At 52.8% G+C, this 16,311-nt stretch overlaps 1 protein-coding gene across 4 annotated transcripts; it reads left to right on the top strand.

Annotated features, from left to right (window-relative positions):
* Positions 1 to 1,693: 1,693 nt before the first annotated feature.
* LOC119103326 (tetratricopeptide repeat protein 19 homolog, mitochondrial) lies at positions 1,694 to 4,359 on the top strand. Of its 4 annotated transcripts, none has more exons than XM_037226822.1 (3): positions 1,694 to 1,753; positions 2,819 to 3,148; positions 3,458 to 4,359. In XM_037226822.1, exons 2-3 carry the CDS (start codon positions 2,858 to 2,860, stop codon positions 4,220 to 4,222), a joined length of 1,056 nt encoding a protein of 351 aa, XP_037082717.1. In that variant the 5' UTR covers positions 1,694 to 1,753; positions 2,819 to 2,857; the 3' UTR covers positions 4,223 to 4,359. The 4 variants fall into 4 exon arrangements, with proteins under 4 accessions (XP_037082717.1, XP_037082720.1, XP_037082719.1 ...); XM_037226825.1 differs by having other exon boundaries at positions 1,696 to 1,753; positions 3,069 to 3,148; XM_037226824.1 differs by having other exon boundaries at positions 1,696 to 1,753; positions 3,066 to 3,148.
* Positions 4,360 to 16,311: the final 11,952 nt, after the last annotated feature.

Below are 16,311 nucleotides of genomic sequence, written 5' to 3'. Positions count from 1 at the left end.
TGCCGTGTTGAAATGGCTTTTCTGTCGTGTAAAAATACATTGTGGTAGTGTTGTATATTTCTACTGGTATTACCGATATATAACGTGACCGCAATCAATCATTTCGCGATCCGCTATCACTATTTCAGCGAGGATGAAGTCATCAGGAATAACGTACGTTGCCCCATGCGCTGAAAAACAGTTACTTACGTGACATTGGCGAGTAAACGTTTGGGCAATGTTGGGCTTCCTTTCATTTGACCTGAAATTAAGTTTGGTCAAGTGGTATTGGAAACAAGCTGGGTTTTGGTGTTGTGCCGTAATTGATCACCTGGGGCATTCTCGTTGAAACCAAAGTTTGTCGCTGAATGACGTCGCTAATTTCATGGACACTGTTGGCCGGGTCGGTGCGGTCGGAGCCGGCATTATCCCAGTTGGAGCGCATGCACTATCGCCAAATGGCACGTGTCTTCAATACGCGCCCGGGATGCGGACAGCAGCGGAGGGACTAAATAGCCGCCGCAACCTGCCGACGGCCGCACGCTCCGCGCCTGCGGTCGCGGTCGACACGAAACCTTCCCCAATCGTCACCAAAAATTGCCAAACGCCAACACAAACTAGCTTGTTGACAACCCAACGACCCAAGCCTATTTGAAGGATTGGCACAAAAGCTTTATCAATCGATGCGCCATCGTCGATTATCTTTCCAGTTCAGAACATGGTAACCTTAGGTGAGATCAGAGGTGGCCAAACAATGTTCCGAACTTCGAAAAGTTAGCCTGCGAACAACCCCATGTTCAGAGCTTGTGAGACTGATCAACCCAAAACGCTTAATGTCATGGTCGATAACTGATCCTGTCCAGGACATGGTATTCTTGAGTCGGGTCAAAAGTCTCCAAAAATGCCCGCAACCACCATAAATTAGTTTTCAGGCAACCTCCACGCCTCAAGCTTATGAGACCGATGCATACGAAACCTGGAAATTTTAGGCGTTTTTGGGGACACTTGACCCGGCCTAGAGTCACCATGTTTTGGAGAGGATAAACTATCCGCTAAAGTGCATCGCTCGGTAAAGTTGCTGCGCCAATCAGTCCCACAAGCTAGGAGCATTGGGTTGTCTGCAAACCATTTTTTCGTTTGTCTTCTTGGTGACCTTTGACCTGGCTCAAGGTGACCATGTTCTGGACGGGGTGGGTAATCCGACAAGCGGCACGGAATGGTAAAGGTTTCGTATCAGTCGGTGCCCTAGGCTTGGAGTATGGAGCTGTCTGCAAACTAGTTTCTTATGGTTTGGAGAATTTTTGAAGAACTTTGACCTGACCCAAGCTCACCATGTTCTGGAAAGGATAGATTACCAACCATGGCGCATCAATTGGCAAAGGTGTTGTGCGGACATGCCCCAGAGGCTCAGACTATAGGGTTGCCCGTGACCAATTTTGGTGGTTTGGAGCGTTTTGGTTACGTTTAGCCTGACGCAAGGTCGCCATATTCTGTAAGCGATAGGATATTGGAGATGGCGTATTTATTGGCGAACAGTTTGTCCGTTCAGCACAATAGGCTCGGAGCATGGGGGCTGTCAACAGATTACGTCGGCCAGTCAGACCCTCCCCATTAGCAGTGATTTTGTGCGCCTCGCTCTACGGTTACGGCGCATCTGTGACAAACTAGGAATTTATCGCGTCGTTTTCACTACACTGTTGCCACAGTTAGTATGCTCAATAACTGAGGTTGGCCGTGTGGCGAGTTGTATGGCTTATAGGGTATTGAGCAACACGTAAGTAAAGAAACTTCTGAGAGAGTCTGGATGCTAAAGCCATTTGTGAGGTGGACTCATTATATTCGTCATTGTCCATTGGGTTGTTCAACATCCTCGGTTAAAGGTGCTATGGCACGTTTGGACCTAGTCTGCAAAAATTCCATCCATTATACCCATACCAGATTTTTGGGCTCATGCGTGCACAAACTCCTGGGTCATGTGTGCATGCCACATGCAGGTTTGGCCGAATCACTCCGATTGTTCTTTTTTGGAAGAAGGTTTTCGGAGTATTTGTCTGAAATTATGTTTGCAATGTCAAAACTTCTTGAAACAATGGCTACTTGTGGCTAAATTGTTGGTGACTGTGTGTTGAGCTCTGGATGCTCTTGTGTGTGAATTGCATGTGTTGAAATTGTGAAATGTTGAGTACCTGTGACTTAAATTGGTGGTAGTTATGTGTCAAACTCTGAAAGCCCTTTTGTATGAGGCATGTGTGTATGTTGAAATTGTTGCAGTGTTGTTGCTATACCGAACATCTTCAGGATGTTGTGCATCTTTGCAGTCTAGCCTTAGATCACCTTTCTTGTGCCTGTGAAGCATATAGCTGGCTTGATGCAACACTGTTGCTGTGCCACTATGGTGTTCTCTTCAAATATTTTGCTCTACCATATGTGATGGTGGTCTTTTGTTGAGTCTCCCCATGCATTGCATAGCTGTGATGATATCTGCAACAAAGTGTAGATCCATTCTAGCTGTTCATTCTGAACTATGATTAATATGTAACTGCTGGTTGTGTAGTTAAAATAGAGGACATTCTTAAAGATAATGGGCATTGTGATTTGGTGACCATATTATACATGTTGGTGATGCAAGGATTAGGTCATTGGTCCCATTGGTAAGACTTTTGTAAAGACTGGTAAGACATTGGTAAGGTTTGCATGTTTGATTCCTCCACAAACTGATACAGAATGGTATTAGCATTTGTTTTGTTTTGTTTTGCACTATGAACCCCGAGTAAGATATGCCTGTGTGGATTGTGCAGCTGTTTTGATGGATTTGGGTTTGACAGCCTTTCATTTCCAGGTGATTAGGACCCAATACATTATCTTTGACATTTGTGCTATGGCATTCAGAAGATTAGCATTGCGAATGCTGGCAGCCAAAGGGCTTGTCACTAATAGACTTCATCCAGATGTGATCACAAGATTGCCAAATTGCAAAACAATAGTGGGTAGTTTAAGGTTGTCATCATTTCAGTTGAAGTTATATGGCAAACAAAGCTGGAGAAATCATGATGGGTCACATTATGTTATGCCTGTGCTGACTTCAGCAGTGGTTGCTGCTGCCAGTGCAAAGCAGGATGAAGACAGTGAATTGGTTCATTCTATGAAGCTTGCTGTGCTCTCCATCCAGGTACGGGGTTTATGTAGTATGCTACGCGGTAACTTTTATTGCTGTGGTTAGTTGTCAGTGTTACTGTATGACATACTCAAGGCAGTAATGGTGGCATACACAATGCAGTGCATAATCAGCTGTAGTAACTATCCTTGACTTGCAGTTCAGCATTATAGATGGGAAAATCATCCATGTGTGCTGTTTTTATTAGATGCATTGTGCTTGTTATGATATCTGTTTTGCATATGGTAATGCCATTGTGCTGTCTGTGGTTGGTTTGCATATCACACTATACACTATGTGACTTAACACATGGTGTATTCTCAGAAAGGTGAACTTGAAAAAGCAGAGAAAATCCTTCACCTTTCCTTGCGGGTGGCTCAGGAACAGTCAAACGCAGCTGCTGTGACCTACATCTACGACCTGCTCGCCAACATCGCCTTCAAGCAGGAAAACTTCAAGAAAGCTGAGAGACTTCTTTTGGAGTTGTCGCGACGGCTAGCCGCCTCCTCCACTGACGACAACGCCTTCGTCGAAGTCAGCCTGAAGCTGGCCAGCGTGTACGCCTCCACAGGCGACGGCGAGCGCGCCGAGCACGGCTTCCGCTACTGCATCGACACGCAGCAGCGCAAGATCAACGCCGTCGGCGAGCAGCACTGCGACCCGGACACGCTCGGCCTCTGGGGCATGGCCGTTGACTGGTACGCGCGCTTTCTGACGTCGCGCGGCGAGTACAGCCGCGCGCGCGAGCTGACGGAGCGCGCGCTGGCCGTGTGCGTGCGCCTGAGTGGCGAGTCGGGCGAGCAGTCGGTGGTGCTGCTCAACGACCTTGGCACGCTCGACTCGCTCTGCGAGGACTACGAGCGCGCGGCCGAGCGGCTGAGCCGGGCCGTCCAGCTGGCTACGGAGCGCGGCCTGCCCGACCTGGCAGCGTTCCACGTGAACCTGGGCGTGGTGCAGCTGCAGCAGGGGCTGCTGCGCGAGGCGGAGCGGTCGTGCGCCACCGGAAGACGACTGGCCCAGCGCCAGGGCGACGACCACACCCTAGATATGGCCAGCAAGTGTCTGACCAAGGTCAAGGCTCTATTGTAGTGCGGCCTGAGTAGCTCATGTTGTTACGTCTTACACAGACAAGCTTGCGTGTTTGTCTCTTAACGCGGATTGTCGCCACGGTGTGCAATGTGATACTGGTGCTAGCGTTCACAAAATACACTTGTATTGCCCCTGTCGCCCCCCGCCTTGTCTTCGAAGCCTGGTTCTGGGTGTGGTGTGGCCGGTTCGTGACGCGTCTGCTTGGCCGACTGCAGCGGCCACGGCGCCGCTTAGCTGCTGACGCCGCGGCCACCGCGCCAGCAGCCGTCTTGTCGGACGGCGCACCAGTACTCGGGCTGGCCCGGATCGCTGCGGGCGGCGCGGTCGGCCGCCGCCGGCAGCCAGCGGCGCGGGTGCAGTGGGAAGCGGCGCCGGCCGCCGCCAGACTCCAGGCGCACGCTGTCGTACCTGAAGCCGGGCCCAGCATGGCGCGATCAGTGGAAAACTCTGACACATATCACGACAAAGTGTTGATCCCCGGCAACCAAGCTCGGAGAAACCAGAAAATAGTCAGATGAATTGCTCTCATTTAACACGCGCATGGGTGGCCGGCTGGATACCCTTCGCTCGGGTGATGGAAGGGGGTCAATTTAAGCCCCCCTGATATATCGGGAACTAAAAGCTAGAGATACCAAATTCACAGGGTGTGTTGACCTGTATGTGAACTCACTTGGTCAGTGTTTAGGTTCCTAGGTCATGACCTTTGGGTCAAATAAGGTCAAACAAAGTCAAACTCCAGGTTGGTCTATAAGATGGCCCCGGTACCTAGATAACTGTTTCTAGGCAAAATGTCACATGCTCATTTATGGTCCGGTACCTTATTTGACTTTGAAAGTCATGGTGACCAAAATCATACAAGATTGCTCTGAGTTTTGCATTTGAATAAGCGACAAAGATAATGCTAAACAGTATGCTGTTGACCTGGGCCGTTTTGGGTCAATGACCTATTCTGACCTCTAAGAATATATTGAAGATGTAGCATGCGGCTCCTGCTATCAATAAACTCGAAATGGACACCAGAATCCATCCCGTCCAGCAAGCCCTAGAGTAATAAAACAGGTTGGTTTTGACCTTGGTCTGACGGTCATACCTGATCTTAGGTCAATGTAATTTGCTCGTTCAATTGTTGTGATGCCTAAGAAAGCATCTCAGAGATGCATGGATTCGTCTAACACTCCGATGTTGCATGAGATTAAACGATTCCGCAGAAACTGACCTTCGTTTCTGCCCTTAGGTCAATGCAATTTGCTCATTCAATTGCTGTGTTGCCTAAGAAAGCACCTTAAATGTATGACTTTGTGTTACACTCTTGCTGCATCAGATTGAACGATTCCCCAGAAATTGCCTTCGCTGAACCATGGCCTGATTTTGACCTGCCATAGATCAGCAGTCTTACAAGGTAAATATAAATTTTTGACACGAAACGATCTACTATTAAATTGTCAACAGCTAAGCAGAATTTGGCGCGGCTGCGCCGTGTCGTTCGGAAACCACTTTGGAAAAACCTTCGGGGTTCAACTGGACCCCGACCCAAGCGCTTATTAAATCCAAGGTTCAAAGCGCTGAAGGAGTGACTACGGTTTACTGATAGTATTTTGTTGATATGTTTGACGACGTCCACTTGAAAAATACTGCGATATTGTCATCCTGCGCCAACATCGCGTATTCCGGCATACCTAGATGCTCGGCACTGCGAGTGGCTTACCCCCTCGCTGTACAAGTATGGAAAGATTTCGCGATGATTGGTTCATAGGTTGATAGCCATTGTCTGCCATTGTTTTGCGCCGTGCAAGGGGCGTCCAAGCATGTTTGTGGTGCCACTCGCCTTCGTAGGTGTCGCTGGAGCTGGTCGGGCGCGACGTGACGGCGAGGCGGCGTGGCCATCAGCCGCCGCAGGCCGGCCGGTGAGCCTGGGCCCTCGTCCGAGGTCTCCGAGCAGGCCGGCTGGGCCGCGAGACTGCGACCGCGAGCGGACGCTGTCTGGCCTTCCTCCCAGGAGCCCACCAGGTGTGCAGTGAGGCTGTCACGGCGAACGAACGTGTCCTGGCTGGCCTCGAGGGTCCGTGGACCGGCCTCATGCGCCGACAGACGGTCGCCGCTGCCGGAGCGCGTCGGGCTTCTTTCGGAGGCCGACCAGCTGGCGGGCTTGCCAGCTGCACGGCGGCGCCGCCCCGAGAAGGGCCGACTCCTCTCGCAGGACGCCGTCGCTGCGTCTCGGTAGTCAACGGCGCTGATCTGGTGATCGAGGGCCCTCCGAGAGCTCCCGGCCGAGGACGTAGTCGGTGTGTCTGGAAAGCGAACGACTGCGTGTTTATAGGTCGTTGTCTGTTGTGTCGTGCCATGCGTAGTGTAATTTGGCTGTCGATTCTTTCTCGTGAGGTTGTTTTCGTACGCAAGGTGTTGAAAAGGCGGGAAATCGGGCACGCTACGGAGGTGCTTCCTTTCACAATATTCGGTGACGAGCAGATGCGCATCTTAAGCTCCAGTATAATACTGACCTACTGTACAAGCGTCGGCTTCTCATGTTTAGTCGTGGTGCCGTAAAGCAAGAGTGGAGCCATCTCGATTCTGGTCCATCCTCCAAGCTACATTCACACCGTGGGACCGAGCTACGTCCATCGTGATTCACATGTTCCACCGCCCCCAACTGGTTTTGTCATGGGCGCCTATCTCCTGTCCATGGTTTGCCGGACAAGAAGTGTAGTTGGTGCTGAACAGTTTCCGCGTGTAGACGCTTGACGAAGCGGGGACTCACATGGATTTTTCGTTTTATCACGATCTGGAGTCACGGCCCGGCCTCCCCCCCCCCCCCCCCTCCCGATCTGACACGTCTTCAGCTAAGTGAAATCGGCTGGTAAACCGACCTCGTCTCCCCAGTGGGAGCAGTTTCCTGCCGGCGACCGCCAGTGGCATGGCGACGACCACCGTCAGCACAGCGCCCAGTGGCAGGACGACCAGCAGCGTCAGCAGCCAGACCGTCAGCAGCAGCGTCGGCGTCCAGGGCTGGGCGTGCTGCTGCGACAGCCAGCGGGCGAGCAGCGCCGGCAGCAGCAACACGTAGCAGCCACTGCTGACGCGCCGGAACCAGCCGAACGCTGGTGCCGACAGCACGCGGGAGACGACACCTGCTGGCACCAGAGGTGGTGTTTGCCTTCGTCGACGTTCCGGTGGTACGACTTGGCACGCTAAAATGAATCAGCGATCTCCAACCAGTTTGCTATCCAAGCGCACTAGGTGATACGAGGGAGACATGGCTGCCGGCCGTGCTTCAGAGGGATCCGAAACGTTGCATGGCTACGTCGAATGAAACCTGACGGAAGGCATTCGGCCGGCTTCATTCGCATGTGGCTGACTACTCGCGGTTGCTACGCCCCAGTTGCACCTCCCCTGCATGATGCACGCACCAGTCCGTCCCTACGCTTCGGTGGAGCCGACCCTCTCGGCACCCCTCACCCGAGGCTCGGGTCAAGCTCGGACTGACCGCCACTACCAAGCAGGCAGGCGCAGACGACCCTCTCGGCACCCCTCACCCGAGGCTCGGGTCAAGCTCAGACTGACCACCATGACCAAGCTGGCAAGCGCAGACGACCCTCTCGGCACCCCTCACCCGAGACTCGGGTCAAGCTCGGGCTGACCGCCATGACCAAACTGGCAGGCGCAGACGGCCTTCTCCGTACCCCTCACCCGAGACTCGGGCCAAGCTCGGACTGACCACCATGACCAAGCTGGCAGGCGCAGACGACCCTCTCGGCACCCCTCACCCGAGGCTCGGGCCAAGCTCAGACTGACCGCCATGACCAAGCTGGCAAGCGCAGACGACCCAGCAGACGGCGGCGGCCGTGGCCGGCGCGCAGAGGGTCGAGTACGCCACTGTTAAGGCGAGCGGCGGCGGCGGTGCGTCAGGCGCCGTGAAGTTAATACAGGCGAAGACACGCGCCAGCGGCACCCCCGCGGCCAGCACCCAGCCGCAGGCCACCACCGGCTGTCAACGGAACACCGGCTCAAGCGTGGGTCAAACGAGGGAAGCTGAACGAGGGAAGCTATGAGCGTCGTTGCGCATTGTTCTGTATCTGATTACAAGATATTGCACCAACAAGAGCATTGTTTGACTCACATTGCGCACTTCTTAATTGACACGTTCTATTGCATGACTTTAAATGGTAAGGCTTATCAACTCCTTATAGGTAAACAATGCTACCCATTATTTGCGTACTCGATCAGGTCGTGCGATCGGCTGTCATCCTTGTGATATGTTGGTGCCGGATTATAGGGATAACCATATTGTTTAGCAATATCTGTCATATATGTGTATCATCGATCTTATATTGGATCGACCCGGTGCTTTCACATTTGTAATTATCCCTGTTATGAAGAAAACAACCATTCATCTCTGCCAACCATTCATTCATAGTGTTTCACAAGCCAGTAGAATGATAAGACATACCGGATTTTTGCGTAGAAGAGCACTGCAGCCCCGGTTCTTGTGGAGCATCATTCCGGTCAGGAGGCCGATCAGCCAGGGTGTCGCACGCGCGTGCGTCGGTGTAAAAAGAATCTCCCAGATTTTTCTGTTGATCCTGTGGAGTTTAAGCGTGTCGTGGAATGTTTCACACATCTTTTTGGGTTTTAAGATTGCTTGCAAACCCAACAGATAATAGACCTACAGCTCACGGTGTTCATCGGTGAGCTCGGCTCGAGTCACAGTTCTTAGAGGGTGGTAACTTAGTAGTGTCAGTGTGGAAAATTTGCCTTCGAAGGTCCACGTCTTCAGGTAGACCCTCGTTTGCACCGTCGTTATACTGGTACCAAGAGTCCTGGAAGTCATTTTACGCTTCAGTAAACACTACTTCAAAAGCTGTTTCGCACCCTGGGATCAGCAGACAGCTCCTGCCCCCCCCCCCCCCCCTCACACTCACACACACAGCCGCTACAGCAGACAGCCCCGTCACACACCGGCCACAGCAGCCTCGCCCCACACAGCCACCGCCGCAGCAGACGCTGGAGGGTGGGGGCTGCACCAGTCATACTGTGGGCTGTCCAGCGTGAAGAGCAGCGGCAGATCGTGCAGGACGGTGAGGGCCGGCGGGACGGCGGCGGCGGCGGCCGTCAGCAGCACCAGCAGCGGCGGCCCGGCGCGCGGCAGCCGCACCGCCAGCAGCACCAGCAGCGGTGATACCAGCCACAGCTGAGCCTCCACCGCCAGCAGCCACGTGTGGCCCAGGCACTGACCCTGGCGACGGCCGGACGCTACGTGTGACTCGTGCGGGGAGGGGGCGGCAGCGAGCCCGCGGAGAGGCACCACCACGCCGGGCTCCGCCTCGGCTTCAGCGTCCGGGCTATCCCACAAGAGGGTACACGAGAGACTCGAAGCGGTCGACTGAGCGGCGCAGAAGACAATGCATGTCATGACTGGTGACAGCCGGACTCAAAACAACGCCCTGGGCTTCTCCATGTAATATTGTGAGATTTACATCGCAAACAAAAAAATCCTCCATCACATCTGCCCGTTCACACATTTGACGGCTGGGCTGGGCTACTCACGTGCGGATGGTAGTAGTTGTGTATAAGCGTGAGCACGGGCCACCAGCTGCGTGAGCAGGGAGCCACCACCAGGTCCTGAGCGAGCGGGATCCAGAACGGGCCGCTGCCCAGCCGGTCATAGAAGGGAATCAGCAGCAGAAGTGTCGTGCCCAGCACCGTCATCACGCTGTCGAGCAGACACCCGTCCAACTCATCAGGCGCTCACCACGCACATATCGGCCAGTGACGCCGGTAACCATGGAACAAGATCAGGGATGACACCTTAAGTCAACAGAGGTTCACCGGAGGTCAGGATTGCCTAACCTCAGGCCAGGACAGGCTCACCCCCTACCTAAAGCCAGAACAGGCTGACTGGATGTCAGGACAGCCTCAACTAAGGTCAGCATTGCTCCATCCGAGGTGACAGCTAACTAGCCTCTCGGGGTTAGAACTGACTACCCTCAGGCCATGTTCTCCTAGGATCTGGGATCAAAACCGGCTCACCTGATGTAGCGACCGATGGTGGCCGCCAGTAGGCGGGGGCGGCTGCAGCTGAGGATCCGTCGTCTCAGGCTGTAGCCGGCTGTGAGGCCACCGACGGCCAGCAGGGCGTCATACGCGCCCAGGCTGACCAGTAGCGGCCGCGCCGCGCTCTCCAGACTCCGCGCCAGGGACGTCACGTTCGTGTACGGCAACACCAGCAGCGAGCTCAGCCACGTCAGCTGGAATGCGAGCCAGCAGAACGCAAAGAACCTGCAGCCGCAGCCAGATGACGTCAGAGCACACGCCGGGCGTCCCCATGACCTGCTGAACTGGGGCCTGTGTGGTGTGCACCTTTCGTGCTGCAGACACTGCAGGTGTATGCTACTCTAAACGCACGGCTCTAAACGGACGCCTGCCGTCTGTCTTCGTAAAGACGCGTGAGCGCCTCCGTAAAACATCGATGCTGTGTGTGCGGTCATCCGTAGCTAGTCCCAAACACACTGTGCGCAATTTGTAATTGTGAACGCAATCGCCAACATCCCATCAAAGGCTGTAGGCCTAATATTCTCTCCAAATGGTGCTCCTTGGATGAACGAATTCGGTTTCTAAAAATCTCTGAAGCCATATGTGCTGCGGCCACAGGCCTAATACATTGAGCCTCCGCCTCCTCTACCTTTGATCGCAAGCTTTTGTGCGAGCGTGTGTGAGAAAAGGCGACTGAAACGGGCAGGTGGAGCTGGGTAAAAAATAACGCGGTTTAGCTTCCGTGAAATGTCTTAGAATCTAGTTCTAGCAACTTTTTTCGGGCATTCGTGGTCGACGCGTATCGTACTACATGAAACATATCTACGCTTTATGAAGCTCACCCCACGACCAGAAGGTCGTTGGGGTGGGCATCGGTTTAGTTGATCTGTCAGGTCCCCACCATTTGACCCCAGCTTGAACTCTAAAGGATGTTGACATTGAAAAGCCAAATTGTGGGACACAAAGTTCCCTTTATGACATTTGAAATACCCAGTGACCGGCTGCCGTCCACCACCTGCACATAACCGTGATCGGGTTGTCACTGCGACGTCATGTACACAACAGGATACGTCGCGTTATGTGCGGCTGCTGAAATCACCATCGCTGACGCCAAGGCGTGGGGATTATTTTACCCATCATGGTCAGGGATGTATTATCTCCTACCCATGCTGAGGAGACACACCCGTGATATGATTCGATATTTCCCTTAAAACAGTAATTCGTAGCGCTTAACGAGCCAGCCTGTTTGATGCGGGCCAGAGGTCACCTGATGCCGTCTGCGCTGACCAGGTCGTCGGCTGGACCCTTCCTGCAGAGCGCCGGGCCCAGCCGCAGCCAGGAGAGCACGTCGAGCAGGGTCTGCGTCGCCCGACCCTCTGAGGGCGACAGCCGGCCGCGAACCGAATTGGTCACGGTGCTGCACAACCCACATCATACACCGCCTCATCATGCTGGTCACGTTCGCTGTATGATCCACTCTTTCACTTTAATCCGTCATATCATGCTGACATTTCCATGTTGCTTCGTTTCAGTGCTTTGTGCACGCTGGCACCCTTCTCACAGCGCTCATAACCTTTTACAGTCTCACCTCCCTTGCCGTCTGTCCTGATCACGAAGTCCGAAAGGGTGGCAAAAGCTTGAAGTGATGCGTAGACCGCCAGACAGGACCTGTGAAAACAAACGCCAGCGGACACGGGCGTGGCGATGGGACTGGATCACGCATCCCAGTAGCACGATGACGAAATACAAACAGAGTTTGGCCAAAGAACGGCCACAAGATCCCAAAGATCCCAGGATCAAGATCCCATATATCCGATCCCTTTTGGAGAAAGGATATATGAATACTGAAGCCTCGACACACCGTGCCGGCGCGCGGCTCCGTTCAGCTTGGTGCGCCATCTCGGGGCTCCGCCGCCAGGTGGCACCAAGAGCTGCGGCCGGCGTGGCCGCCAGCGGCGACCAGGCCCGTGTCCCGGCGTTGCGGGCCGCTAGGCGGCGTTCCTGGGATGTAACCTGATCATCGGGGTAACCATAACTTTTCATAATGCACCGAAACGCTTCTGCGGTAGATGTTGGGGTTTTGGGGTAAAGACGTTTATGACCTTTTGTGAGCGGAGAACTTGCTTTTTTGGTGTTCGTTAATCGTTGAATTACGTCATCTGCCTTGTAGGCTGTAGCGTCACCTGTTGTCCTGTCCAAATTGATATTGGTACGTTGCATGGTGACATTCGGATTCATCATTCAATTGTTTTGGGACAAAATGCGCATGAAAAGCCGCTGCGCCTTCCTTTTCTTGACGAGGGGTGCTGAGGCTGTTCTACGATGAGCAAAGAATTAGCTAAACGGACGGCATGCAATGCCCGTGTGATAAGCGATGCACAGCCTTCCTGCGTCAGACTTTTAGAACCCATTGCGACGGCGCGGTGCGTTTGGTGAACTTGTTTCTGGGGCGGGGGGGGGGGCAAATCCGGACTGGCACACAAACATAAAATAGATGCTGGATTTTAGGAAATTTCTGGCAGAATTAAAGATGAAATCCTGAATCTCGGAAGATTTTTCATAACACCTTGCTTGGGGTATTCTGTAGCACGTCAAACAGTTGGACACATTTCAAAATAAGACACATGATCCCGGGAAACAAGTGGCAAAAATAGCTTGACAGCCCTCACTTTCCGAAAAGTGCCGTCACCTTTGGCTAGACTAGAGCCATTTCCGTTCGAACAACGATGTACGGTGAATATACCGGCAGAGACCGTTTGTCGGCATACAGTAATGACGCGCTAGTGTTGCAAGAATTGACTTTCGGTAATGGGCATACGATGAAGGAACAATGAGCCAGTAAGACGCCTTGTGCTATGCGGAATAAGTGAGGCGATACCTGATGGGAGAGAGATCAGTATTTATGTAGATATTGCGAAAACTAAATCTCATAAAGTCAAGCACATCTGGCAACCGGTCCGAACAGCTGCCAATGTCAGGACAGCTAGAATAGCAGCAGCTAGCAAGAGCAGCAGTTAGGGCAGTTTTTCATAGGTTTTTTTCATACGCAACTTTTAAAGAATTTTGCGTACTGTGTCTAAGTATTACTGACCAGGCTTGGCCTATGCTAGACCACTTAAGCTGCGAAATTTGTATATGTTTGACGTTTAGACTTGACAGGTTTGCAACCTTGTTCAAAACACTTATACCGCTCGGCAACAACTCATAGCCCATCATCATTTCATGAATCAAATTACGAAACGAAGACGGAGAGCACAACCATGTGGATAAGGTTCGTTTAAAACGGGACTAAAAACACCAGCAACGATGATGACATACCGGGGTCTCAGGTACCGCACGCCCATTTTCTGAGTCATTCCCTCACACATGGCTAGAGTCTGGACCTGGGGCTATTGTCACACTAACGACTGCTTCACAGTGGAGCGACCCGAAGAGGTGAATCGTCAGCATAAATTGGTGATGCACCAATATTGTGGAAAGTGCCTTTCTCAGCAATGGACATGTAACAGACAACAACAAATTCACACAGAAGGCTATACGGTTTGTCGAACCGATACGCATTAGGTTTCAGTTTTCCAGGTAGGGTAGCATAGCGGCAGGAGCTCTGTATTGGTCGTCGGTTGGCATATTTTTCCTTCTCTCTGGGGAGGGAAGGGGGGGAGGGGGTATAACCCTGGACAAAGGTCTAGGGAGAAAGCCCGTCCCAGGGCCCAGGGCATTTATGCCCAAGTTTGAGCTTCTCAGACATTAATATTGGCCAACGAGCCAGGGACATCGAAAACGAGCGTGCTTCCTGGATCAGGTTTGCGTCAGGTTTAGAACGGGCGGTAAGGTCCATAGCGGGCGTCAGGTCCAGAGGCGGGCGTTAGGTCCGGAGCGTGCGTCAGGATCCAGAGAAGGTGTCAGTTCCAGAACGGACATCAGATCTAGAGCGTGCGTCAGGTCCAGAGCGGACGTCAGATTCCAGGGCGTGCGTCAGAGCCAGAGCAGGCGCCAAGTTCAGAGCGCGCGTCAGATCCAGAGCAGGCGACAGATCCAGAGCGTGCGTCACATCCAGAGCAGGCGACAGGTCCAGAGCGCGCGTCAGGTCCAGGGCTGCGGTCGTAGCGGATGGCTGTCAGCAGTGAGTGACTCACAGGCCGACGAGGGCCGGTGTGGAGACCCGGCGCCAGTCAAATCGACCCTCTCCGGCCTTCTGCTGCGGGAGTCCACCCGCACATGCGGGCTGCGCAGTGCGTCCTTCAGACCTGCCTGGCAGACACACGCACACTCGTGGAGACGGCGCGCTCTCTGGGCCACAGGTGTCAGCGCATCCGGGCACGCAGGCGGGAGTGGTGATCGGTATGTGCTGCTTGTGCGCGCATGTACAAGCATGCGCTGGCACTTGTGGTTTTCAGAATAAGAACGGCCCGGTCAAGGCATGACGTGCCGCCTGACCGTGGTAAAACGCCACGACAGTGATGGTCACGAGCACGGCAGTGGTGGTCACGGGCAGCACTGATGGTCACGAACACGCAGTGATGGTCACGAGCCACGACAGTGATGGTCACGAGCCACGACTGATGGTCACGAGCCACGGCACTGATGTCACGAGCACAGTGATGGTCACGAGCCACGACAGTGATGGTCACGAGCAACGCATGATGGTCACGAGCCACGACAGTGACGGTCACGAGCAACGGCACTGATGGTCACGAGCCACGACAGTGACGGTCACGAGCAACGGCACTGATGGTCACGAGCCACGACAGTGACGGTCACGAGCAACGGCACTGATGGTCACGAGCCACGACAGTGATGGTCACGAGCCACGACAGTGGTGGTCACGAGCAACGGCAGTGATGGTCACGAGTCACGACGGTGATGATCACGAGCGACGGCTGTGATGTGGCCCGACTCTTGCAATCGAGGATAGCGATTCGGTGCCCTCACATCCTCGGCCTTAGAAAACGAGTGGCCGTGATGAAACTATTTTTGCTGCGAGATCGGCTTACACTGCTTGCATACAAGGGCAGATATGAGAACAGCTGGGGGGGGGGGGGGGCAAAGGGCATCATGTTTTCCTCTCAAGACCTATGTTGGGCTCAATGAGAGAAAAATGTACGGAAAAACAAGTTTATCTTGAAAAATTCAGGTTCTCAAGTCTTTGAAACCATCGTTGCCACGGCCGCACATGTCAGGCCTGGTGCATTGAACCCTGTTTTCCTCTACATTTGATCACACGATTTTGTGCTTGTGAGTGTGGGAAAGGACGACTGAAACGGACAAGTAGAACTGGGTAAAAGTACTGCGATTTATCTTGAGTGGAATGTTTTGAATTTAGTTATATCAGCTTCTTCTAGGAAACGATATAGGGAGGGTAGTCTTTTGCCGAGTAACTTCAGAAGATTTGTGGACTTAAATGATCCTTACGATTGTAGGGTCCACTTTAAATTTAGAAGATTGACGTTTGATTGACTCACAAGCAAGGCTGGGCACGAGCGAGTCCGCTACTAGTTAACTACTACATCAAGTGGTTGTAAATTCTGCTGCAACTGCTATCACGCCTGGTTAGAACGGCTAGGAAAGCACATCTTCATCTTCAAAAGGATATACTAGGCACACAAAGTTGATCGCTATGCGCCTCCTGTCATTCGATGCTAATATCGACCTTGAATAGCAATATTGAGAAGCCAGGTTCTTTTCACGGGGGCCTGCTACGGGCTGAACAGTTTGCTTTGATGCCCTGAACTCTGATCTGAATTCCAGTAGTTTGGTTTATGTGAATTAACTTTCTCCTGCGCTTGATCTTGACCTTGCAACCAAAACAAACCTCACTCATTAATTACTCGGTGAGATTGAGCTATGCACAAAGTTTGTACAAAAGTGGAACGTCGCGCTGAATACGAACTCCAAAACTGGTTTACATGCAGCTGGTCAACGGTAATATTGCTGCATGGCAAATCACTACCTTCATAAGTTGGTTTCATTTTGAAGCCAGACATGTCATGTCCTTGATATGGAGTGACCTCACTCCCATTGGTGGATGCCTAATGCATATCGCTTGACACTTGCCAATTGCC

This window comes from Pollicipes pollicipes, unplaced genomic scaffold (assembly GCF_011947565.3).
Source record: "Pollicipes pollicipes isolate AB1234 unplaced genomic scaffold, Ppol_2.1 Scaffold_5724;HRSCAF=6776_pilon_pilon_pilon, whole genome shotgun sequence".
NCBI lineage: Eukaryota > Metazoa > Arthropoda > Thecostraca > Pollicipedomorpha > Pollicipedidae > Pollicipes > Pollicipes pollicipes.
This window is presented reverse-complemented; position numbering and strand designations above follow the sequence as displayed.